This window comes from Panthera tigris, chromosome B4 (assembly GCF_018350195.1).
Source record: "Panthera tigris isolate Pti1 chromosome B4, P.tigris_Pti1_mat1.1, whole genome shotgun sequence".
Lineage (NCBI taxonomy): Eukaryota > Metazoa > Chordata > Mammalia > Carnivora > Felidae > Panthera > Panthera tigris.
The window spans coordinates 13722484-13746785 of NC_056666.1; the positions used below are offsets into that span (position 1 = coordinate 13722484).

A 24302-nucleotide genomic window follows, 5' to 3' on the forward strand; every position below is an offset into this window, starting at 1 on the left:
GCTGTTTTAATCAAGACGGCCGAGGACCACTCCAGCCCCCTTCCTAACTGACAGCCTAGAGAACTGGGCCAGTTTACTTTGTGCTAGGCCTGCACCCAGGGTCTCCTCTCCCCTTTTCCTGGACCAGATTAAGTCATCACAAATTGTTCCCTAGAGGGGTCTTCTCCCACCCTGGCCCACTATTTCAGGCCGTGGGTCCCCTCTTGTCCTCCGCACCTTCCTGAGGCTTAGTAAAGCCCACCCTGAGCACAGCACTGGATGCCTGGTGGTCCACAAACAGGCATCGAGTGGTCTGTGGGATCTGATGTTGTATCAAATATGGGATGTTAATGTATCTATGTGATTTTTTTCTTCCAAAATCCATAGCATTTGTCAGATATTCTGTATTAGTCTGCTCAGATTGACACAACAAAATACCATAGACAAGGCGGCTTAAAGCACAGAAACTTCCTACAGCTCCGGAGGCTCAATTCCAAAGTTGGTTTCTGGGGAGACACTCCTCCTGGCTTGCCACCTTCTTGCTGTGTGCTCACACAACCTTTCCTCAGTGTGAGAGTGTGAGAGTGTGTGTGTGTGTGTGTGTGTGTGTGTGTGTGTAGAAAGAGAGAAACCTCTCTTCATGTTTTTATAAGGCCATCAATCTTAACATATTAGGACCCCGCCCTTAAAACCTCATTTCACTTGCATTGTCCCCTAAAAGCCCCATCGCCAAATATAGTCACATGGGGGTTTAAGGCTTCAACACATGAAACTGGGGAGGGGGGGGACGCACAATGCAGTCCACAGCACATCCAAAGAAATCTATGTCTCAGAAAGGTTAGAAGACCACCAGTAAGCAACATGGGAAATTTCTGAAAGCAGAAGTTCTTGCCCTTGATGAGTTTAACGTTCTGATTGAGTAAAAAGACACACATATGATTAGAGAACAGGAAAAGTTATTATAAACTGCTCAATAATAAAAAGTCAGTTTCTTGTTTAACATACAAACGAATGATCGAACGATCGTGACTTCAGATTCCTTTAGATGGATTCTTTCTTCAAACTCACTATTCGTAACATAAAGGGCAAGCCCCTAAGCCACACTTCAGTCATGGTTATCAGGGTAAAACAGAGGTACCCCCACCCAGCAGTCGATTCACAATGAGAAACAAACCAAAAACAAAAGCATTACTCTGGAGAATAAGCAGAAAGACCCTCAAAGAGGCTCACAGTGCTATTTTGCAAAGGGAGAGAGCAAGTCCAGATTCTCCTCATTAATGTGATAATTGGTAGGTTCGAGCAAGAAAGCTGAGGCATTTCCCCACAACACTAACTTCAGCACACGAGATGTTAAAAATGGACAATGGTTGTGAAATTAGTGCTACTCCAGCTCTGGAGATTGGCCCGGATGTTTTAGAGACACCCCGCCTCTCCCGAAGCATCTAATCTCCAGGCTGTATCATTAGGGGTGACACTGAGGCTTAATCCCTAACCGTGCGCAACTGTGCAATCTTAGTATTCTGGTTGCCTCGCCTTACACGAATCCTTTATACTGGATGTGGCAAGAACGTCTAAAAGGAGGGGCCGCTTGCACTTTGTAAAGCTCACAGACAGGATGTTTGTGAGTGAATGCACCTGCCTGATGGTGTTTGCGGGGTAAGGCGGAATTTCATCTGAAACTTGTCTTTATAACACGGTAGCGAAGATGTGGAGGAAGAAGTGAGTAATCCTCGCTGACCTCTGACTATGAGCTGCTAGGAGAACTACCACGAGAACCTAAGAGTTATGCCTGGTCAAACTGGCCCGGGTCAAGGCGCAACCCGTTGTACAGATGAGGAAATAAAGCCTCAGAGAAGTTGAAGAGCCAGGCTGGGACAAGGTGCACTTGCTAGTCTCGGCCCTGGCCTCCCGAAGCCTGCACTCCCTGGCTGGAGCCCCCACCCGCTCCGGGCGGCTTCCCCGCGGGGCCCCAACCCTGGCAGCCCGCGTCCCCGGGGACGGGCGGCGAGCCACGCTCTCTCACCCTTGTGGCAGTGAGACAGGAAGTAGGCGCGGGCCTTCAGGTTCTCCCTGTCGAAGCGGTCTATGGAGACGGTTGGGTACTCGGCCATCTGTCCCTGGAAGCAACTCATAGCGCCCGCGAAGCCAGCGGAATCGGCCCCGACTCAGCCTGCGGAAACTGAGGTCTTCCCGGGCCGCGCCGCCACTTCCGGGAACCTGCCGCCGCCAAGCCATTGGCCGGCCGGGCGCAGCCACGTCCAATCCGAGGAGCCGTGCGGTGGTAGGGGCGGTGCCGAAGAGCCTCAGGGGAGACTCTGCGGCCAGCGACCCGCGGAGTTAAATATTGGAGCTGCCCGACGCTGGGCTGGGACGGCTGCAGTGCCTAGGGCTGGGGCGACCGGCTAGGATCTAGGGTGCGGCGCGAAGAGGGTGGCGCTGCCGGGAACTTTGACTCAACACGGGTGACTTTCTGGTGCAGACTGCCCGTTGTCTGTGCAGGAACGATAGCGCGAAGGGAAAGTGAACACCCGTAGCAGGTGCTCCACCCAAGGAGGCAAAGACACGAAGGGGGGTGTAAAGCTTCTCTTTGAAATCCGGCTGCGTTCCACCCCGTGCTTGTCTGAGAGCCTGAAAGCCGAGCTCAGTTCCTTCTTTCCGTCATCTTCCCAGTTTCTACCTTGGGGATAACATGAGAATTGTATGAGGAAAAAATTGTATGTGACTCATGATAGATTCAATAACTGTTAGTTCCCGCTTCCATTTACAATCTACAAACTGAGTAAACAATCCCTGATGATCACAACTCAGATGCGTGATCTTAGGGTAGGTAAGTAAAAATCCCAAGGATAGCTTATGGGTTGGCCTTCTGCTCTCCTTCCCCCCCAAGCCCCGCACCCCCGCCACCAGCCCACCACCCTTTTGAGCTACATTTTTAGAAGTTCGAAGGATACATAAACGAAAAAGAAGTGGTGGGTGAAAAAGGATAGGTCTTAAGGGGGGAAAGTTCTGGGAATTTTTTAACCACCAAAACAACTTTATGAAAAGGTTTGTTAAAGCATTAAGAATCACCGAATGGCGAATGGGCCATTTATCAGGCCCCTTCCTAGCAAATCTGCTTTAAACACCTTGATATTAATACAAACAAACACCTTGAACACTCTTGAGGTCTTGCTTTGTGCATACCATCGTTATAAGAGTTGCAGTGTTTACATCGACAACTAAGACGTGGCTTCAGGTACGTTTTCAACCCATTTGGAGACAACACCTTTGCAAAATATGGTAAACAAATGCTTCCACAGACACACAAAGTAATATGGGGAAAAATCCAAGAACGATGAATTTTAAACAGTGGAATCAGGAATCAGAATGCCAACCTCAGAGAATATCAGCATTTCCCTGCACCCTGGTCCTCAAAGTTCTATTCCAATTCTCATAAGAGGAAGAAAAAGAAGGGGAGGAAGAGAAAGAAGGGTGAGTGGGAATGGTATGACATCAGAATCACTCATTTGAGTAAAGCATTCCCCTAGTATGCTGTTGCCAACACCTTTGATTTGGTATAAGATGGTTTGTCTTTGAATAAAGGAGGACTAAGCTGTCTACACCTAACACCAAGTTCTGCAGTGAGACTGGTACCTGGAGAATCTGGCGTGTCTACCTCAGCCAGAATTTGGAACTCCTGGCAAGGCAGGCCAAGATAGTATTCGTATTCTTCTCTATCCACTTATGTATCCTCCCTTCTTTCCATGATGGATACAGTATGAAAGCACAAAGGGAAATAGAGTCAGGATGAAGGGAGAAGATAGCTTAGGAAATAATGAAGATGGGTAAGCACAGACCACAGACGTGCACACGTGTACTCTTGGGAGAAGTCAGCCAATTATTCGGCTCTTCCAGAGGGAGCCACAATCACTTACTAGGCTATAATATCCTCAGGTCAAAATAAACAAATTTTCAGGAGAAGCCAAATTTGCTGGATACTGCATCCCAAGAGAAATGCCTCCTGTAGCTGCTAGTAGAGAAAACTGAAATGCAGTCAACAGCATCAGCTACTGCTCTGTTTCCTCACTCCCCACTTGGGAATCTTTCTGCAATCCCAAGCTCTTTGGACTTCTAAGCCCTGGTTTGTCTCATCTCAAAAGGACTGAAGACAGCTACCAACTGTATATTAAATACCAAAAAGGGAGTTCTTGAGGTAAGTGTAAGTCTTTGCTGGGCAATCACTAGCAGATATATTTTTCTTATTTTATAAGCTGTTGTCAATATAAATAAACTGGCTTATAAATTCACTATATTCTGTACTATTATTTTAGAAGAAATAGTGTCACACTAGGAAGTATGCCATGAGATATGTTTTTTAAAGAAGTGTATTTATGTGTTAGGGCTGCTATAACAAATTCCACAGACTGGGTGACTTAAACAATGGAAATTTAATTGTCTCATAGTTCTGGAAGCTGGAAGTCTGAGATCATATTGTACTATACCATTTATGTAAAATTATGGAAAATGTGAAGTGATCAAAAGTGACAGAAAGCAAATCAGCAGTTGGTTGGGGGCACAGGAAACAACAGGTGTATGCATATGTCAAAACTTACCAAATTATATGCTGGTTAATATGTGCTATTTATTGCATTTCAACCGTAGCTCAATGGACTTGTTTTAAAAATGTTTGGAGAAGGTATGGGAGAATGTGGACAAAGTGAACAAGATTAGCAAGGATATCCCTTCTCTGGAGGAGTTAGGAAGACACTACATGGCTAACTCACATAGCAAGAAGGTGGCTTTGAAAAATCACAATGTATGTGTATTCTGCATTAGTTGCATATCTCTCTCTACCACCAGTAGCTCTTCGTCATTCCTCCTACTCTCAACCCTCTGATCGATTAAAAAGTGTTATTATTCAACTAAGAAAAAAGAAGGAAGGAGAGAAAGAAAGAAAGAGGAAAGGAAAGAAAAGAAAGGGAGAGAGAGAGGGGGAGGGAAGAAGGAAGGAAGGAAGGAAGTCCACTGAAAAGTCCTGGAAAATGGTAGGTACTCAATAAATATTAGCTTTAATTATTATCTACTGAGCATCCACTAAGTGCCAGGCATTGTGCTGGAACCGGATGTACATAAAGGAATGAGCCATGGAACAAGAGCTTACAGTCTGGGAGAAGTAGAAGCTCATGGAAATAAATGCAAGAAGTTTCACAAGCGCTTTAATGGAAGTGTGCTCAGAATGTAGTGTGGACATCAAGCAGAAGAGCTCAATTATGGAAAGGAATTTGCTACGGAAAAGCTTATCAAACAAGGTGACCCTGAGTTCAGCTTCCAGGCCCGAGAACAGCTGAAGTCTGTTCTTCAGCAATGAGCTTTTTATTCAGTCTGGGAATTGCAAATAGTTCCTTTTAACCAAAGCACTAGGGGCAAAAGGGATAAAATAATAGGGACTTAACAGGGGAAGTCAAGGCTAAACTGGGTAAGAAGGGACCAGACCAAACCAAAGAGTGTAATTTGAGTGGCAGTGAGAAGCCTGGGTGGTTTGAAACAAGAGAGTCACAGGTGAGATCAGAACAAGTATGGACCCTGGGAGAGCATCACCAACAGTATTTGGGAACGTGTTAGAAATGTAAAATCATGGGGCTCCTGGCTGGCTCAGTTGATCTCAGGGTTGTGAATTCAAGTCCCAGGCTGGGGGTGGAGCCTACTTAAAGTTGTTTTAAAAAATGCAAAAATCTCAGGGCACCTGGGTGGCTCAGTTGGTTGGGCGTCCGACTTCGGCTCAGGTCATGATCTCCCGGTCCGTGGGTTTGAGCCCCGCATCAGGCTCTGTACTGACAGCTCAGAGCCTGGAGACTGCTTCGGATTCTGTGTCTCCCTCTCTCTCTGCTGCCCCTCTCCAGCTCAAGTTCTGTCTCTGTCTCTCTCAAAAATAAACATTAAAGAAACTTTAAAAAAATGCAAAATCTCTACTGTAACCCAGATATGCTGAATTAGAACTCTCCAGCAATCTATTTTAACACACCCTCCAGGGGATTCTGAGTGTGAAAGCAATTTGAGTTAGAAAGAGCACTCAGGGGCGCCTGGGTGGCTCAGTCGGTTAAGTGTCCAACTTCGGCTCAGGTCATGATCTCACGGTCCGTGAGTTCGAGCCCCGCGTCGGGCTCTGTGCTGACAGCTCAGAGCCCGGAGCCTGTTTCAGATTCTGTGTCTCCCTCTCTCTCTGCCCCTCCCCTGTTCATGCTCTCTCTCTGTCTCAAAAATAAATAAACGTTAAAAAAAAAAAAAAAGAAAGAAAGAGCACTCAGGCAGTCTGGGGCAGGGCATCCCCATAGGAAGCTGCCACAATACTCCAACGGTGTGGAATCATTTATTCACTCAACAAACAGTCCCCGACCAGCTACTGTGTGCCGGTGACTATTCCGAACATTAAAGAGACCGCAGTGAGCAAAGCAGAGACAAACCTATGTAGCAATGCAGTATACGTTCGAGTGGAAATCATTATCTATCATCTATATAGTCCCAGGTGCTGTCCTAAATGGTTTATATTTCTTGTGTCATCCTCAAAACTACCCTATCAGACAGGTACAGTTTTGTCTTCACTTTACAGTTAAGGAACCTGAAGTTCAGTCAATTTGGTTAACAAGATCTCTGTCTTTCTGGAAATCACATTCTTGCAGAAGATAAACAATAAAATTAAGAAATAAAGCAATTTAAACAGTATATGTGGTGGTGATAAGTGCTGTGGACAAAAGAAACACTAGGGCATAATAAGGGGTATAGAGAGCATGATGGGAGGAGTGAGCTAGAGAGATGGGGCTGGGAAAACTTCAAGAAGAGGAAGTCAGCCAAGGGGATAAATGGAGCAAGTCCATTCCAGGCAGAGGCAAAAGCCACAACTAAGGCCTCAGTGTGGAAGCTAGGCTAGGAACTGCCAGGTCAGCATGGCTGGAGTGGAGTGATCCAGGGCTCCAGAGCAAGGGAAGAGAGAATCTTGTAAGGTTTTGCTGGGTTTTACTTTGCAAGATAGGGGAGCCACTGCAGGACACAATCTGAATGATGTTTTAAACGGACTGCACTGATTGTTGCTTTGGGCATAGACGAGGGCAGACAAGAGAGACCTATTGGGGACTATGGCAATAACCAGAGTAGGGGGAAAACGGTGGTGGCTTGGACTCGCTGGGAACAGAAAAGCCAACAATGACGGATAAAGAAGGCAAGGCAAAGAGTGGACTCTGGGACCCATTTACTGAAGGAGGAAAACCGTGGAAGGGGCAGGTTGCGGATGGGGTGCTTAAAGACGGGGACGGGGAGGGGGGGGGGTCTTGGATAACCAAGTGCATGTTGAATATAGGCTGGGTATACAGGTCTGGAATTCAAAAAGAGATCCGGGCTGAGGAAATAAATTTGGGAGTTATAGGCAAATCGACAGTATTTTAAATAAACGAATAAAGGTAATGATACAGAAAAATCATCTAAGTTACGGGTGTTGTTTTTTGTAGGTTTACTAATTGTCAGGCACCATGCTCTACCCTGTGAATTGGTTAGTTCATTTAATTTCAACAAAATGAAAAGAAGCATGAGACAGACAGAACATATCTACTATCAGGAACCAAAACCGCCAACGGAATTCCGTCTGGGGCTGCAGAGGCAAAGAACACATTCGGCTCCTTACCTCTGCCTGGGATTCAGCCCTTGCAAGCCTCGCACCCTGGGGTCAACCGTGACTCTCCGAACTGGGCCCCCAGCCCAGCCCAGCCCAACCCTCGCACCTGCGCCCAAGGGCCCGCTCGCAGGGGGCGGGGCCGGAGCTCGGCGCTCCGCGTTGCTAGGAGACGCGAGGGTCGCCGAGGCCCCGACAGTTGGCCTCTAGCTGACCAGCCCGCGGATCCTGAGCACCTCCGCGCTCTCCTGCGAGCTCGGCCTCTCCAGGTCGGCCTGGAGGGGTGCCTCGGCCTCTCCAGGTCGGTAAGCGAGGGTAACCACGGAGAGCCTTACCCAGCGCGGGGGAGGTGGGGGGGGGGGACCCGTCCCGAGGGGCCCGAAGGGCCCGCCCCCTCCGCTCCTCCCGTCCCGGCCCCGCCCCGGAAGCTCGGCTCCGCCCCTTCCGCTCTGGCATGCCCTGTGGCGGCTGAGATTTGTGCTGTTGGCGTCTGTATTCTCCCTTACAGCAATGGTCTTTGAGATTTCTTGAGTGTCAGAATCTTATTTTCCAGTAGCTTCCAGGCCGACCCGCGTTTTCTGGGGCTTGAGGAGCTGCTATTCTGGGGTCTCCTTTCAGAGTTCTGCGGACCAGCCATTTGACCTCCTGTTTCCAGAATTCTTTCTCCGTCTCAGCCTTATGTAGCACATTTACCTTACATACAAACTTGGTGATTTCTGGCAGAAGAAAGGTTTGAGAGGCTGGAGAAGGCAGGTCAGCTGGGGGGGACCCAAAAGGAGTGGCTTTACGCTGAACAAATGCAGATTAGCCCGCCTAGACCATAGACTGCAAAGGCATTTTTGGGAAACCAGTTTTTTCAGCTGACCACCCCCCACAAAAGTGGAGGGAAGGGAGGCATAACTGACGTCAGAAACCTTCTAAATTCTTTTTAACGTTTATTTTTGAGAGAGAGACAGTGTGAACAGGGGAGAGGCAGAGAGAGAAGGAGACAGAATCCGAAGCAGGCTCCACGCTCTGAGTGGTCAGCACAGAGCCCAAGGTAGGGCTCGAGCTCACGGACAGCAAGATCATGACCTGAGTTAGGGTCAGACACTTAACTGACTGAGCCACCCAGGTGCCCCGTCAGAGACCTTCTAATGAGACCTTTTTAAGGTTCCAGAAACAAGCCTAGGGGTGTTTATTGATTGGCTCCTTTGCCCTATGACCGTGCGTCTAAGAGCAGAAAAAATAAAAGTAGGGAAAGAAATGGAAGATTTGGGATGCTAATGCTCTTGGGGTTTTAATACCGCTAAACGGAAAAATCACTTTTCAGAGCAAAAACAGGAAGTGAAAAGGACTTTTGCTTAGAAGAGAGCTTAAGCCTAAATGTCCATCAACTGATGAATGGATAAAGAAATTGTGTTTTATATACACAATGGAATACTACGTGGCAATGAGAAAGAATGAAATCTGGCCCTTTGTAGCAACATGGATGGAACTGGAGAGTGTTACACTAAGTGAAATAAGTCATGCAGAGAAAGACAGATACCATATGTTTTCACTCTTATGTGGATCCTGAGAAACTTAACAGGAACCCATGGGAGAGGGGATGGGAAAAAAAAAAAAAAAAAAAAAAAAAAAGAGGTTAGAGTGGGAGGGAGCTAAAGCATAAGAGACTCTGAAAAACTGAGAACAAACTGAGGGTTGATGGGGGGTGGGAGGGAGGGGAGGGTGGGTGATGGGTAGTGAGGAGGGCACCTTTTGGGATGAGCACTGGGTGTTGTATGGAAACCAATTTGACAATAAATTTCATATATTAAAAAAAAAAATAGAAGAGAGCTTAAGATGGTTGGTACATCAAAGGCTTCTACTATTAGATTAGAACCTTAGATCATCCAGGATTTGATATAGCTGATTTTTTTTAAATACATGTATAAACCTTAATACTGTCTAATAAAATTCAATTTTTACAAAACTAGAAAGTCAGGCATTGCCATTTCCTGTTTCTGTAACTACAACTTAGTATTATGAAGATCAAATCTATTTTATAGTATTTTTTTTTTTTTGCCACAATTCTCAGCGAAGTAAACCTCTAAATTTCAAAGTGTTGAATGTTGCTAGCGGAATTAATATTACCACTGAACTTCCAAGGATTACTGAAATATTTAATCGAAAAATTGTAAGTTGATCTTTCCCAATTTTAGTTTCATTCTGTGTTTTTAATAAGTAGAAAGTAGTAAGAGAGACAAAAAGGTAGAGGAGGGATTTGCACCACCACTAGATAGTATAGTTTCAGGAGCCACTGGGGTTTCTATTATGCTGAAAATGCATTTATGTTCCCTTTGGCTACTGTGGGAAAACAAAGTTTTGAAATGCCTAATATGTCTAGAAGATGCATATTTCTACTGGGGTGGGGGGTGGGGGAAGGTTACTTCTCCAGTACAACCAAATGCAGCATATTTTCTCCTCTTCTATTGAAAGCATTTTTCTGTTTACAGTTGACATGATTGCTTTGTTTGAAAGTGACAAAAGATTACATAGATGACATTCAAGAAACTATTTTTTGAATGAATATGAGTAAATAAAAGTGTTTTGTAATGTATCAAAAAGCCAAGCGCAAAGCCAGAATGCCTTGGGGTAAAACAAAGTATGATTGTGCCACAACGGTTAGAAAATGTGCTTCATCTGTAAAAGCAGTATAATACAGCCACTAAATTCATGTAACAAACATGGCTAATTGTGAAAGTATTTTTATACGGTGAATTTGTACCTTTTCTCCTTTTGTTTCTTCGTGTCATTTTGGTATGAAAAAAAGATTATACCTAGTCATATATATTAATGGATTATCAGGCTGTATCACATCTGTCCAACTCACTGTTGGTCACATCTAGTGTATTGTGCAGCAAAAAACAGTGAGCCTCCCATTACAATGAATGGAAACAAAGGGCAAATGTTTTCTTGAAATATGTCACACTGACTGTTTTGTGGGGCATTCCAAATTTTACATAAATTCATACAATAACATAGCGAAGTACTGACTTAAAATACATCATGAACCTAAACCTAATGAATAAAGAAGGGCTAAGTTTTTTAAAAGTCCAGTATTAACAATCCCTTAATTTTCTCTGGTCTCGGCATGTTGGTAATGCACGCTGGGAGAAAACCAAACAAGACTCCTGATATATCCATTTGGGTGGGTGCTACTTTCATCAGAGTGAACTGTGTAACTCAAAGGACTTCATTTTAATTCCTTTAAATCTGGAACTAAGCCCAAACAACTGTGAGAATTCTGGTTTCGGGACAGAATGTAAATGCCATAACTTTTAGAATATTAAGTAAGAATGCAACAAGAATCTACAGGAGGGAGGAAGAAGCATTGGACAAATTCGCTTACTTTTCATAGAAGAATCAGTTGGTACTTGTGTATGATTGACATACAGAGTTCAAGCAAATGACTCTTAGCCTCCTAACAGTCTCCATTAATCTATTTTTATTAAGTAGGAGGAACTTTTTAGGCCACATCTTTCACACTGAGGAAATACTTATCTGAAATTCAGTGATTCCATCAAGTTTACTTCCATTTCCTACTTTCCCCTCCCTGTTGAATCCAGGCTGAGCTAAATTTGTTATACTTGTAAGAACATTTACCATAAGACTCTTTTTCATAAAACTTTTAAAGTCTGTTCTTCCAACTCATGCTTAGGATGATACTCACCGATGTTAAGGATGGACACTTCTAATTGATGTGATGATTATTTTGACTTTTCTTTTTTTGGACTTTAATGTATTTCTTGACTTTGTCAACACACAGTAGTTCCCCACCCCCTTATTCAGGTATCTGGGAGATACGTTCCCAGACGCCCCAGTGGATGCTGGAAACCAAAGATAATACCAAACCTTGTATATTCGGTTATTTTCCTGTACATACACATCTGTGATACAGTTCAATTTGTAAACTAGGCACGGTAAGAGATTAATAACAATAACAAAGTCGAACAATTATTACAATATTTTTTAAAAAGTTATGTGAGGGACGCCTGGGTGGCTCAGTCGGTTAAGTATCCGACTTCAGCCCAGGTCATGATCTCGCAGTTTGTGAGTTCTAGCCTCACGTCGGGCTCTGTGCTGACAGCTCAGAGCCTGGAGCCTGCTTCAGATTCTGTGTCTCCCTCTCTCTCTGCCCCTGCCCCACTCACATTCTGTCTCTCTCTCTCTCTCAAAAATAAAAATACACATTAAAAAATACTTTTAAAAAAGCATGTGAATGTGGCCTGTCAAAATATATTTTCCTGTACTCTTTTTTTGTGATAATGTAAGATAAACTGCCTATATAATGAGATGAAGCAAGGTGAACGACACAGGCATTGGGATGTAGCGCTAGGCTACCACTGATCTGACATTGCGTCAGAATGAGGACCCTCTGCTTCCAGACCGTTTGACTGCAGAGAGCGAAGCCACAGGTAAGGGGGAACTACTGCAGTGAGTATTTGTCATTGCAATTGAAAAAGTTCAAAAAATAAGAATGGCACCTACTTTATGAGGTCCAATCTGAATGTATTTCAGCCAATGGAAACATTTTAATAGAAGAATGAATTCAAGGAATCCTGGTGGAAATTCTGGGCACTTTATTTCAGTTAACTGATGCATTGTGGTAATAAGATGACACTGGGAAAACAAATGCAAGATTATGTCTTTGAAAGGGCCGCCTGGGTGGCTCAGTCGGTTAAGCGTCTGACTTCAGCTCAGGTCATGATCTCATGGTTCGTGAGTTCAAGACCCACCTCAGGCTTTGCGCCAACAGCTCGGAACCTGGAGCCTGCTTCAGATTCTGTGTGTCCCTCATTCTCTCTGCCCCTCCCCCTCTCATGCTCTGTCTCTCTCTCAAAAATAAATAAACATTTTTAAAAAATTTTAAAGAAGATTATGTCTTGGGGCGCCTGGGTGGCTCAGTTGGTTAAGCGTCCGACTTCGGTTCCGGTCACGATCTCACAGTTCTTGAGTTCAAGCCCCACAGTTCTTGAGTTCAAGCCTGCTTCAGATTCTGTGTCTCCCTCTCTCTCTGCCCCTCCCTGCTCACTCTCTCTCTCAAAAATGTATAAACTTAAAAAAAATTAAAAAGAAAAGATTATGTCTTTGAAAAACTGGCTATAGAAGTTTGGTGAATAGCCAATTACATGCACTAGAGTTGAATGTTTGAACCTCAAAAGCTATTGGTGACTGCTTATTTTGTTGTAAAATCAATGATCTCAGTATCCTAGTCATACAGCTTTCACGGACTTTGTATTCGTCTGTCTTTTCACATCAGGCTGTCGCAGGAGCAGGGGCCCAGTGACCACCTGAGCGAATGGACTAGAGTGACTGGGATGTCTCCAAGTAGTGAAGACATGCAAAAAAGAGGAAACCACTGCTTCCCCGCAAGAAGAATAAGAAGACAGTAAGAAGATTGATCTTACCTTCCCTTTTCAGGAGAAAGAAAAAGTGGGAGATTCAGTTTTGAATATAATCAAATGGAACAGTGGTGAGATATTTTGACAACCTACTGAGTAGTTAAAAATGAGAGTGTGACTTCAGAAATGTTGTAAACTATTGCCTAGAACACCTGAATTAGTATAGAGCCTTTAGGACATCACACTCTGAATGCGGTTTTATTTGATGAAGAAACAAAAGCGGTTCTCTATGTATCTTTCGGGATTTATTTTATTTCCAAAGTAGAGCATGAATCCTTCTCAATCTTAGAATTGAATGCTTAGAATTTAATATACCTAGTGGGATTCTCCACTTTCCAGTTTTTTTTAAAAAACTTCTACTTTTGTTCATTCTTAAAGGGACTTTCAAAGTTGTCACGGTTATGCTCTGTTAATGTTGTTTTAAACATCTTTCAGAAATAATTGCTAATAAGACTTCTGTAGCCATGGCTAGTTCTGACGCGAAACCAAAATCAGTAAGTCGTGCCAAAAAATGGTCAGAAGAGATAGAAAATCTGTACAGGTTTCAACAAGCAGGATATCGGGATGAAACTGAATATAAACAAGTGAAACAAGTTTCTATGGTAAGATTTCTAGCTAAACCTGAATTCTACATATTTAGTGAAAAGTATTAAAATCAAACAAAGAACCAGAGAATAACTAAAAGGGAGGCCTACTCCAATTCTCTCATTTTACTGATGAGGAGATTGAGGCCCAGAGGAGGATTTTCAGTCAGACTGGAGGCAGAGGTGGTCCCTCAGCATGGGAACATTAAGAACTTTCTACCTCTTATTGAGCAACCATGCTCCGCTAAATGAATCATTTCTGTAATCCACAAAACTAGAGTCTTTTCCCCTTACTCAGGTAATTCTATTACCAGATATTCAGTTTGTTGTGTAATTATTATTTGTTTCAGGGTTTTTTTGTTTTGTTTTGTTTTGTTTTGTTTTTACCACGAGTTATGAAGAGGCTAGATTCTGTTTATTATGGAGATTATAGGTGACAAAAAAACTATTTGACTCCTGACTTTGGTTGTGCATCACATTCCCACCTCAATAATGTTGTGATTGGGATAAAATCAGATTTAAGAGAACACAAAGAACATCCTTGAAGGGGAAGTCCCACAAAGTGAGAGGGGGATGTGTGATGTAGGGAAGAACACACCTATTCACTGTATTACTTGCCAATTTTGAAGAGGTCTTGCATTTCACTTTAGTATATATTTATTGCATACAAACTGTCGGGAAGGAGAACATTTCACCGGGATCCTCTTTGTTCTTTTCGCCGGTCTAATCATTAAATTGACACAAGACAGATTAACAGGAGAAAAAATAAATTTCATCTAATTTCATACATATGAGGGCCCCAGAGATACGAGACCCCAAAAGTGACCAAAGCAGGCTGTTTATATACCTTTTAAGACAAAGAATTGATAAATGCGTGGGGAACTAACAAGACAAAGTAACGGGCTTGAGTACTGATTAGTGGGGAAACTAAGCCGAATTTGTTTACATTGCCCTGTTGGCCCTGAATTCTCTGTCTGTGGGGATAAGGAGGCCTGTCTACCTCCGGGTGCAGGGAGGGTAGCTTTCACACGGGAGATTTATTTCCTGCTTTCAGAGGGACAGAGAGGAGACTCAGAGTGTCCTTCGTGCACCGGTTGTGACTTTAACTCAAAACAATCAGATGCCAAAGTGGCATGTTCTGGCACAGCATGTCACTACCACGTGCACGTTTCTGTGCCAGCTGCTTTAGGAAATAACAACAGAAGTGAGTACCCGACCTTAAGAAATGGAGTCGGCTAGAAGGAAGAGAACCAGATTTGGAATCTATCTGTCCAGGGTCTGCATCCGGGCTCTATGTCTCATAAGCTGGGTAATCCTGAACAAGGTTCTTAACTTGGCTGAGCTCAACAGTAGAATGGTGACGGCAGGGCCCTCTTTAGAAAACAGTCGCAGGTATTAAATGAAATCATGTGTTTGAAGTGCCTGACATTGTAGGGCTTAATAATTTGTTGAGTGAATGAATGCTAAGTGTTTAATGAATTATGGCTTTTATTATTCTTATAATCTTGGAGTCGAAGATTAAAAATGACAAGAACAGTCAAACTTTCTGCAAGTCAGAATATGCATACCTTTAAAAAGGAAGCACAAGAATTTCGAGGAAGACAAAATCGCTTCCTTTGGGGGACAATCCTCCAAAATGGTTCCATGTCCCTAGAGACATTTGCAGAAGACCTTGAAGGTCGGACAGGATGGTAACTGAAGGCTTGCCTCGATTGGCATGTCTCTACCAGCATACGGAGGTCTGAAGAATTTGAGCAGAGTTCTCTTTCCTCACCTGAAGCACATGTCCTTTTGGGACACATACGCTATTAGAGCTTATTGACCTCCCTAGCTAGTCCTGAGGACCATGCCATTCTGTTCTAGTCACAAAAGTGAAGCTTTCCTAGGCTGAATGGGAATCATCAAGGCCAAGAAGAAAAAATTATAAAATACCAAAGGAGTATTTAAAATGACTAGAGGTTGATGAGCACAGAACCAGCACAGCTGTTTGGAGGCTCATCCCATATACAGTGGCTATTTCTTAACTGAATGAGATGGTTTTGGGGAACCTAGTAAGTGAAACATAACCTGCTCCTGGCCCCAAGAGGAAGAGAGTTATAATGACGTCTTGAGAACACCCTCCTTTCTCTGCTGGGGACAATGGAGGCTATGAAAAACAAGCTTTACCTAGTAATAGGAAGCATTGATTTTTTTTCCTATACTGTATGTCAGAAAGCCCGCCAAGGTTTATCAGCTCTGCTGCTACCTATTTTTGCTAATTCTTAAATAAATGAGACAACAGAAGAAAATGAAAATGCACTACTAGAAAATAAAGGCAGGCATTCCTTTGTATTCATGATGTTTTCCTATTCCAATGGAAACATGTGACTTATGGGTGGGGCCAGTGAGAAGTGATGAGCTGCCTGTAGAGACGCGGTGAAGAAGAGGGTTTGATAATCTAAACCACAACGCCTGAATAATCAGGTTTTGACAACGATAGAGTAGATCTTACAGAATCCGGAAGAAACATACAAACCATGACCGCAATGCACTGACCCGATCGAGAAAGCAGAACATGAATTTGGAGAGGAAGCGGAGAAAGATGTCCCAATTAGGTCAAGCCAAATGATAAAGTAAGCAAGGCAATATGGCATCTGAGAAAGAATAGGGGGGAGGGGCGGTAAGTAAAGATAGGTGCAAATCAAAATCATGACCTCAAATTTCTATTAAAAAATGGGTTTCAAGCTGAACTTGTGAGGTGGACGTGAGGAATGCATATGCACCCTGCGGTACCAAGAATCTGGCTGCTTCCATTTGACATGGCTGTGCTGTCAATGTCCAGCACCAGAGTGGAGCCTGAGCCTAATCTCCTCCTCGGGCATTACTTTTAGAAGTCAGGACGTAGTACTGTCTGAGATAACTTGTAAACCTAAGAAAAATAAAGTTTAGAGTATTTTGAATGTTTCATCTTGGCCACTGGGTAGAAATTTAAATCTAGAAATTGGGATCTAGAGAGAAGCACCCAATTAGTTGTTTTGCAGTAAAGGGATGCAACTTATGATGTGTCTGAGGTGCGTATAATACTGTCTTGAGAAATCAAGTATTTTTAGGTTTAACTTTATGCTTTAACTCTTGGAGGTGAAGTATACTGCTAACTATTTGACAGTAAAATACTGTATCAAAATAAAACCAGCGTCCCAGTGTTTGTCTTCTGGTTTCTGTTGTGCAGGTAGATCGCTGGCCAGAGACCGGATACGTGAAGAAACTTCAGAGAAGGGACAATACTTTCTATTACTACAACAAACAGAGGGAATGTGATGACAAGGAAGTCCACAAAGTGAAAATTTATGCTTACTAGCCTTTGTTCTCTGTGTTACTCGTCCCTACTTTTTAAGAATTCATTGTTCCGTTCTACATCATGTAAATGTCATTTCACAAAATAATTCAAAATGCAGACTTCAGTCGAATGTTTTGAAACACAAAAGCCATGAAACCTGGTATCAATCATCCTGTTCTATTCCAAAATATAATTGCAGGAACATTAAAATTGTGCCTGCCTTGGTCCTGTTCTTCCAACTATATTAACTGAGGAAGAGTCACCATTATGCACAGAAAAAGCCAGCCCCATTCGAAACCACTCCAGTGCCTCCGCTAATATGTTAATGTACTCCACACTCCCCCAGCCTTTACCACGTGCCAAGACCACTCCTTTGAATTGTCAGATCTGCGTCTTGTGGCCTGAGGGCTTTCTCTCCTCTCTAGAGTCCTTTGCATCTTGCTGAGTAGACTGGAAATGGCCTGGGAGCAGCCCTCAACCAATGACTGATGGGGAGGCGGTGTATAAGAGCCCCAGCCACCTGGTACCTCAGAGGAACCCATCTGAGGGGTGTGTTTTACGCCAGCACCCAGCCTCCCAGCAGGACAAAGCTTCGGTCACAGGCAGCAATGTCTGACTGTCTCACGTAGTCTATTGGCTGTTTCCCTTCCTTCCTGCTCCCCACACTGCCTGCCAGGGGTTCCTTTCCTCCTGAATCAGCTCCTTGTACCTGGAGCCTCATCCTAGGGTCGGCTTCTGGGTTCCCAATCTAGACATCTTCTGTTTGGGTTTTTTAAATTTTTAATTTAAATTCTAATTAGTTAACGTACGGTGCAATATTGGTTTCAGAAGTAGAATGCAGTGATTCATCGCTGACAGACAACAGTCAGTGCTCATCGTAACAAGTGTCCTCCTTAATGACCATCATCCATCTAGCCCAGTCCCCATCTCCCTCCCTCCATCAGTCCTCAGTTTGCTCTCTATTGTGAAGAGTCTCTTATGGTTTGTTTCCCTCTCTCTTTTTTCCTTTTTTCCTTTTTCCCACATGTTCATCTGTTTTGTTTCTTAAGTTCCACATGTAAGTGAAATCATATGGTATGTGTCTTTCTCTATTACTTCACTTAGCATAATACACGCTAGCTCCATCCACATCACTGCAAATGGCAAGATTTCATTTTTTTTTAGAAAGCGAGAGAGGGCGTAAGCAGAGGAGAGAGGCAGAGTGGGGAGAGGGAGGGAGGGAGAGGGAGAAAGAGAAAGAGAGAGAGAGAGAGAGAGAGAGAGAGAGAGAGAGAGAGAGAGAATCTTAAGCAGGCTCCGTGCTCAGTGAAGAATCCAATGTGGGGCTCGATCTCATGACTGTGAGATCATGACCCAAGCCAAAATCGAGAGTCAAACACTTAAACACTTAACTGACTGAGCCACCCAGGCACCTCTTGATTTCTTTTTGGTGGCTGAGTAATGTTCCATTGTGTGTGTGTGTGTGTGTGTGTGTGTGTGTGTGTGTGTGTGTATACATATATATGTATATAATATATATACATTATATATATAATTTTTTTAAGATACAGAAGCCCAGAGGGGCCATGTGATTTGCTCCAGTGTGCTTAATTTAATTTTTTTTTGATGTTTATTTATTTTTGAAAGACAGAGGATGAGCATGGGAGGGGCAGAGAGAGAGAGGGAGACACAGAATCCAAAGCAGGCTCCAGGCTCTAAGCTGTCTGCACAGAGCCCAACTTGGGGCTTGAACTCATGAACCACGAGATCATGACCTGAGCCGAAGTGGGACACCTTAACCAGCTGAGCCCCCCAGGCACCCCTCACCCTCTGAGGGGTGAGCTCTCTGAGAGTAAGGCTTTGCTTTCTCCCCTGCTGGAGTCCACAGAGTACAGAATACGGGGTCTGACAGGCCCCGTACAGACTGTTCTCAAATGAGGGAACTGACTGCCGGCTTCACACACATCCTCCTCCCTGCTTCGGGCCCCCACTTCTCTGTCTGGCACCCCCTGACCGTCCCCATCAGCTTGCAGAAGAGGGGCTGGGACCCCTCCATGACTTGGCCCCCTAAACAGGCTCTCAGCAAGAAGAGCGGTCGTCAGGAGCCACCTGCCACGTCCTGCAGCATGTCAGATGCCCGTTGGTGCCTCTTCCCCGCAAGTCCCTCGGGCCCCCTTGTCACGGGGAAGAGTTTAGAGCCGGCAGGAGAAGCGTCTCCTACCCTTCCCAGATCAGGGGATTTCTCCTGCCTCCAGCTCCAACGTTTCGCTTTGAATTGCCTCCCTCTGGTCTGGGTTTTGTCCTACTGTCTTGACCCCAGATCCTTTCCTCTCTGCAGGGATGACTCTTTTGGATGGTGTGTCGGGCTCTTTAATTCAGAGCGTCTTTTCCCCCAGAGATACTGTTCCTCCCATTGCCCCATGGCCCGTGCGCAGCCTGCGGACTGAGGTCGCCCTAATTCCCAAGCGTTGGCAGCTTCCAGGAGACCATGACCGAGTGCAGGCTTGCTCCTTGAGGGCGAGACTGGATACCAAGCCCACGGCGTGTAACGTGGGGGTGCTGCTAAAGAGATGGAAACACTGGTAGACCCTTGTGATGGCTAATTTTATGTGTCAACTTGCCTGGGCCACGAGATGCCCAGACATTTGGTCAAACATTATTTGGGGCATGTCTGGGAGGGTGTTTTTGGATGAGACTAACATTTGAAATGGTAGAATGAGTCAAGTAGATCACTCTCCCTAATGTGGGTGGGCCTCATCCAATCAGTTGAAGGTCTAAAAGGAACAAAAAGGCACTCCCTCCCCTTTCCCTGTGAGTAAGGGGGAACTCTTGTTTCACTAGGCACATGGGTCTTTGTCTTTGAGTTGGAACCACACCATAGGCTCTCCTGGGTGTTCAGATTGCCAGCTGCTAATCTTGGCACCTGCCAGCCACCATAAACACCCGACCAATTCCTTATAGGAAATTCCTTACATCTCCCATTGATTGTATCTCTGGAGAACCCTGCCTAATACGTAACCTTCCGCCCAGAACCCACAATCCAGTTCAGAAGGTAACAAACACACGATGAAGTGAGTCACAGCCCAGCAGCACATTATTTGATACCAAAACACGGATAGAAAAAAGATGAATTCCATAGACTGGTGACATAAGGGGAAGCTTTTGGGAAGTGTGGGCATGACCCTTGAAGGACAAATCTGAGCGGAACAGAGCCTAGTCACAGGTACAGAGTTTCCCAGGCCTCACCAAGAAAGCCTCACAATGGGTTAGGTGGCACCTTGGAGGGAAGCAATAATGGCTTTTTGATGTTTGTGTCCAGTGCCCAGCACAATGCCTGACACAGGGTAAGTGCTCACTAAATGTTTGCTGAATGCATCAAGGAACGTAGATATTGGGACAGCTGCCATATTGAGAGCTGCCACGGACAAATTTAGACTGACAAAAGACTGTAAAGGGACGTCGAAGAGGGTACTTATCTATAGGAAAACGTGCAATCGGATTGCACAGCAGTGGTAGCAGTGGTAAGTAGTATCTAAGACAGACAGACCCAGCTTTCTGGGTCAAAGGCTGCTCTAGCAGGCATTCAGCCGTTGATGGTAACAGCTGAGGAGCAGAGGGTCACCACTGAACTTCTAAAAGTGTCACTGCCTCCTTCTGTCTCCAACCTGATTCTTCTGGAGCATTTCTGCACGTAGCTTTTAGGTAGTGCTGGCAACCCTCTCTCCTGGGCCACATGTCCATCGTCCATCCCGGGGTCTCGCACATCCACACAACCTCAGCCCTGCCCAAGGTCATTACTGAATTCGGTGCGGAGACCAAGCTCCCTTCCTTCTATGGCATCTTTTGGTGTTGAGCTAATGAGCACTCAGGATTTCACCTGCAGTATGAAATCACCCCATAGCTTTATCAAGGGCACAAGAACAATTTTAAAGACAAACAGAAAGGATCTTGGAGCAGCCCAGTCTTCCTATGGTTTAGTTATAGAAAAGCCTCCTCATGATAATCTTACTTGAAGAGGAATCAAGAATAAGGCTGCGTTCTTTTGCTTTGGGATGAGTGGCTCTTCAGAGACGTGTCAATACGTCATCTGAATGTTACCTCAAGTGTGTTTCCTCTTCCCCGTGGGGGACGCACATCTGAGTGCCTGAGGGCCAGTTTGGATTCTGTTATCTGCCTTGCTCCCTCCAGTCCTACCCACTGTCCCTGAAGAGGACATCTCCCCAAGCCTTCCACAGCCTCCGTCCTCCCTGCTGCCACGCTCGGCCTGGCTGCGTCTCCTCCCTTCCAGAGGACTACAAGAGTGTCTCCTCCGCTTGGCCAACCTCCACTCCACTCAGCCAGGGTGCAAAACTGAAACGTGACTCGTTTACAAGACTCTTCAGAAGTTCCCTATCATTCTCAAGATGAGGCTCAATGGCCACCAGATGTCTCCCATGGCCCTTCATGACCTTGTCACTGTTTATTCCCTGGGCCTCTTCTTGGAGAAGCTCCCACCTCCACACCTGACTAACCTTTTTGCACATTCTTACGGCACGCAACTTTCTCTCACCAGCCAGCTTTCTCCCCGCCTGCCTGCCACTTCCCCCACCAGCCACCCCAAAGCTTGTCCTGGCTGGCTCTCTCTCTCCTTGCTCTGCTGACCGTGGCCTCCCTTCAGGAGAAGCCCGTCCTCGCTTTCTTCACTCCCCTGAATCCGAGTTAGGCGCCCTTCCCTGACATGTTCTTACAGCATTTTTATTTAGGCACTCATCATGCTCTGTCATACAAGTCTGTTTTCTTATCCAGCCGGCCCACCCCCTTCCCGGGCAAGACTGTGAACTCATGGAGGCAGAAACCTACAAGGGTCTGTCTTGGCATCTCTTAGCACTGTAGTTCTAGAATGAGTGGATGGATGGACAAATGGATGAATAATACCTTCTACTAATGACTAACAAAATAGAATTCTATTATTAGAACTTTAACAGAGCCCTATGATATAAAGGTAGGAATCATTTATTACCAGAATAAACTGGGAAATACTGGGTACATGTCTTTTTCTTTTTTTTCATTCGGAAGCAATACATGTTTATTGAAGAACATTTAGGAAATTACCTTGAGTAGGGAAATCAAAAGTCACCTGTGGCTCTATGTTTACACACAAAATATAACTTTGGTGTTTCTCTTTCTATCAATATTTTAGGCTCAGAAATTCTCACAGTAACCTAAGATGGCCCAGAGAGATGTAGGTCACAGGGCTAAATCTTAGAGCCAGGATAAGGACCCAGGCATCTTGCTTCAAAGCCCTCCCTTACACCATTTCTGTCCCTCTTAAGCTATAGCTACCTAGACTCACGGCTTTGAAAGAAAACATACTTTAATTGTGCTATGTTTATTTTGCTATGTTATGTCTTGCACAGAACAATTTTTAGTGGTTTACCTAAGTTCCTCTCACTTTTGCACATAATCTGTAACAATGATGAAAACTGTTTACACTAATGAAAACCACCAAGAAGGCCATCTGGTTACCTATTTCTGGCTACCGCCCAGCAGGTTCAGGCTACGGCCTCATTGCCCTGAAGGTGATGGGCAGTTTGCAAATGTCCTCACAGGAGACCTGAACACGGCAATCCATTCAAGACGAAAATCACCTCACAAAGAATTCTGTAACTTGCTTGATGCATTAGATTTCTCACTAGTGTCATTTCTGGCATAAGAAGTGACTTCTGAAGTGGTTTTCAGAAGATGTGAAAGTCAACATGTTCTTAAATTCAGAGAAGTGAATTCAGAGAAGTAAATCTAGCCCTAGATTTCTCTTTCTCATGAAAAACAACTTCCTTCATTCTGATACCCAACAAGGAAGGAATGTATTGGACTCACTTAGCAATTTCACTGCCTGTGGATTTTATGTTGAGCAGAAATAATGGCTAGAAATCACTGTTTCTCCCATTTTTATGTTTTATGAATTAGGATTTCTAGACATATGTCATCAAGAGAATGGGTGACAGTAAAGGTCAAATCCTTTTATGACTTAAAATCTAGGCATATGAGCAGGACGGACTCCTTTCTTTACCATTATTAGTATGCATATAGTAAGAGATAGGGTTGGAGAAGAGGAGGAAGAAGAAAAGGTGGGGGAGGAGGGAGGAGGGGGAGGAAAAGGGAGGGGGAGGGGAAGATAGGAAAGGAGACAGAGACACAGGTGGGATGGGACTCCAGAAAAAGCTGCTGGGGATGGGAGTCTGCTGGCTGTTGAAGCGCATGAATGGCTTCTCCTTCTTAGGTAGTTGATCGGAGGCAGATAGACACTTTGGTCCTGGAGAGTATAGACCTTTCATAACCCAAGGAAGGATGCCTCTCCTAATAATCCTTAGCATGTAAAACAGCTAGTAGACAAAGAAGTAGAGAAATTTTTGTAGGATCCAAGGCACCTCCTAGGAAGAAAGGGAAGACTCTATCCTTTTCGAAGTTCAACATGATTAGAACTTCTCTGGTGGGTAAGAATGGACACCAAGGAACCTGAAAAGGGAATACAGTGATGGGGGACGGGGGAATCCAATGGTACTGGAGTCTAATGGTGGTGAAGCAAGACTAGCCCATGGTGGAATGTGCAGAGGCAGGACGGAGCTCGTGGCCCTGCCATCTCGGTCCTGCAGGTGTGCTCCATGAAGGACTAATAAGTTACCACCTTGGGAGCCCACACTGGGCACCACTGCGGCCTTTGCTGAAATCACGGGGTGTCTCAGACCGCAGGGTCAGTTTTCCAAAGTGAAGCACTGAGAGTTGAAAAGTAGGGGGTCGTTCATTGAACTTGCTAGAAGGAGGCATCAGTTAGAAGCTAGGAGAGAATGCAGTGCGGGACGGCTCTTCTGGGAACATGGAGAAGAAAAATGAGGAAAGAAAGCCACGGAGCAAGGACAGTATAGTCTGCTGCGATGGTGGCGCTCCAAATCCCGGGAATGGTGCCAACACCGCCACCTTCCGTGTCCCAGTTCTTCCCGGTCAAAAGCATCTCGTGCTTTCTTTTTGCCATACTGCGTTGGGACCCCAGGAGGAAGGAGAGAGGCAGAACTGACCTCATGGTGGGGAAGGGGGCACAGGTTCGGAGCACACCATCTTCCGACCCGGAAAGCCACGAAATCAAAGGGTATTCAAACTAAAACAAGCCTCAGAGGACCTGTAGCCCCACAGCCGAAGAAATCCAGGCCCACAGAGAGAGGCGCGCCCGAGGCCTCACCGTGGCCGAGGTGCTAGGCTTAGCCCAGACCCCTTCTGCGCACCACTACGCTGCCTGTAACAAGTCGGCTGAGAAAGACGTGCAGAGGAAGCTCTCAACAGGCCTGGTCCAGAGGCTGAGAACTGTACGTTCAAGTCGTGTTACTGTCTTTATGCTTAATTATGGT

The 24302-nt window shown here is 44.9% G+C and overlaps 2 protein-coding genes across 13 annotated transcripts in view; one reads left to right on the forward strand and one right to left on the reverse strand.

Annotated features, from left to right (window-relative positions):
* DCLRE1C (DNA cross-link repair 1C) overlaps positions 1-24302 on the reverse strand; it is an 89818-nt gene that overhangs the window by 39357 nt on the left and 26159 nt on the right. For 3 of the 8 annotated variants that reach the window (XM_042991124.1, XM_042991117.1, XM_042991122.1), the window contains exons 1-2: positions 7631-7709; positions 2003-2656 (exon numbers count right to left, since the gene is read on the reverse strand). In XM_042991124.1, the coding sequence (XP_042847058.1) occupies positions 2003-2214 (212 nt within the window). In that variant the 5' untranslated portion in view covers positions 2215-2656; positions 7631-7709. Of the gene's footprint in view, positions 1-2002; positions 2657-5701; positions 5743-7630; positions 7714-24302 lie in introns of those variants that run through there. The other 5 variants (XM_042991120.1, XM_042991118.1, XM_042991121.1 and 2 more) reach the window with 5 other exon arrangements.
* On the forward strand, positions 7815-17157 carry MEIG1 (meiosis/spermiogenesis associated 1). Of its 5 annotated transcripts, none has more exons than XM_042991132.1 (4): positions 7815-7919; positions 12903-13031; positions 13480-13646; positions 16837-17157. In XM_042991132.1, exons 3-4 carry the CDS (start codon positions 13509-13511, stop codon positions 16963-16965), a joined length of 267 nt encoding a protein of 88 aa, XP_042847066.1. In that variant the 5' UTR covers positions 7815-7919; positions 12903-13031; positions 13480-13508; the 3' UTR covers positions 16966-17157. The 5 variants fall into 5 exon arrangements, with proteins under 5 accessions (XP_042847066.1, XP_042847061.1, XP_042847062.1 ...); XM_042991127.1 differs by having other exon boundaries at positions 7816-7919; positions 12903-13115; XM_042991128.1 differs by having other exon boundaries at positions 7822-7923; positions 12903-13115.

Coding starts and splice junctions, on each gene's coding strand:
- MEIG1 (XM_042991132.1), top strand. CDS start 13,509: ATGGCTAGTTCTGACGCGAAACCAAAATCAGTAAGTCGTGCCAAAAAA. Junction 13,647..16,836: donor AAGTGAAACAAGTTTCTATG/GTAAGATTTCTA, acceptor TCTGTTGTGCAG/GTAGATCGCTGGCCAGAGAC.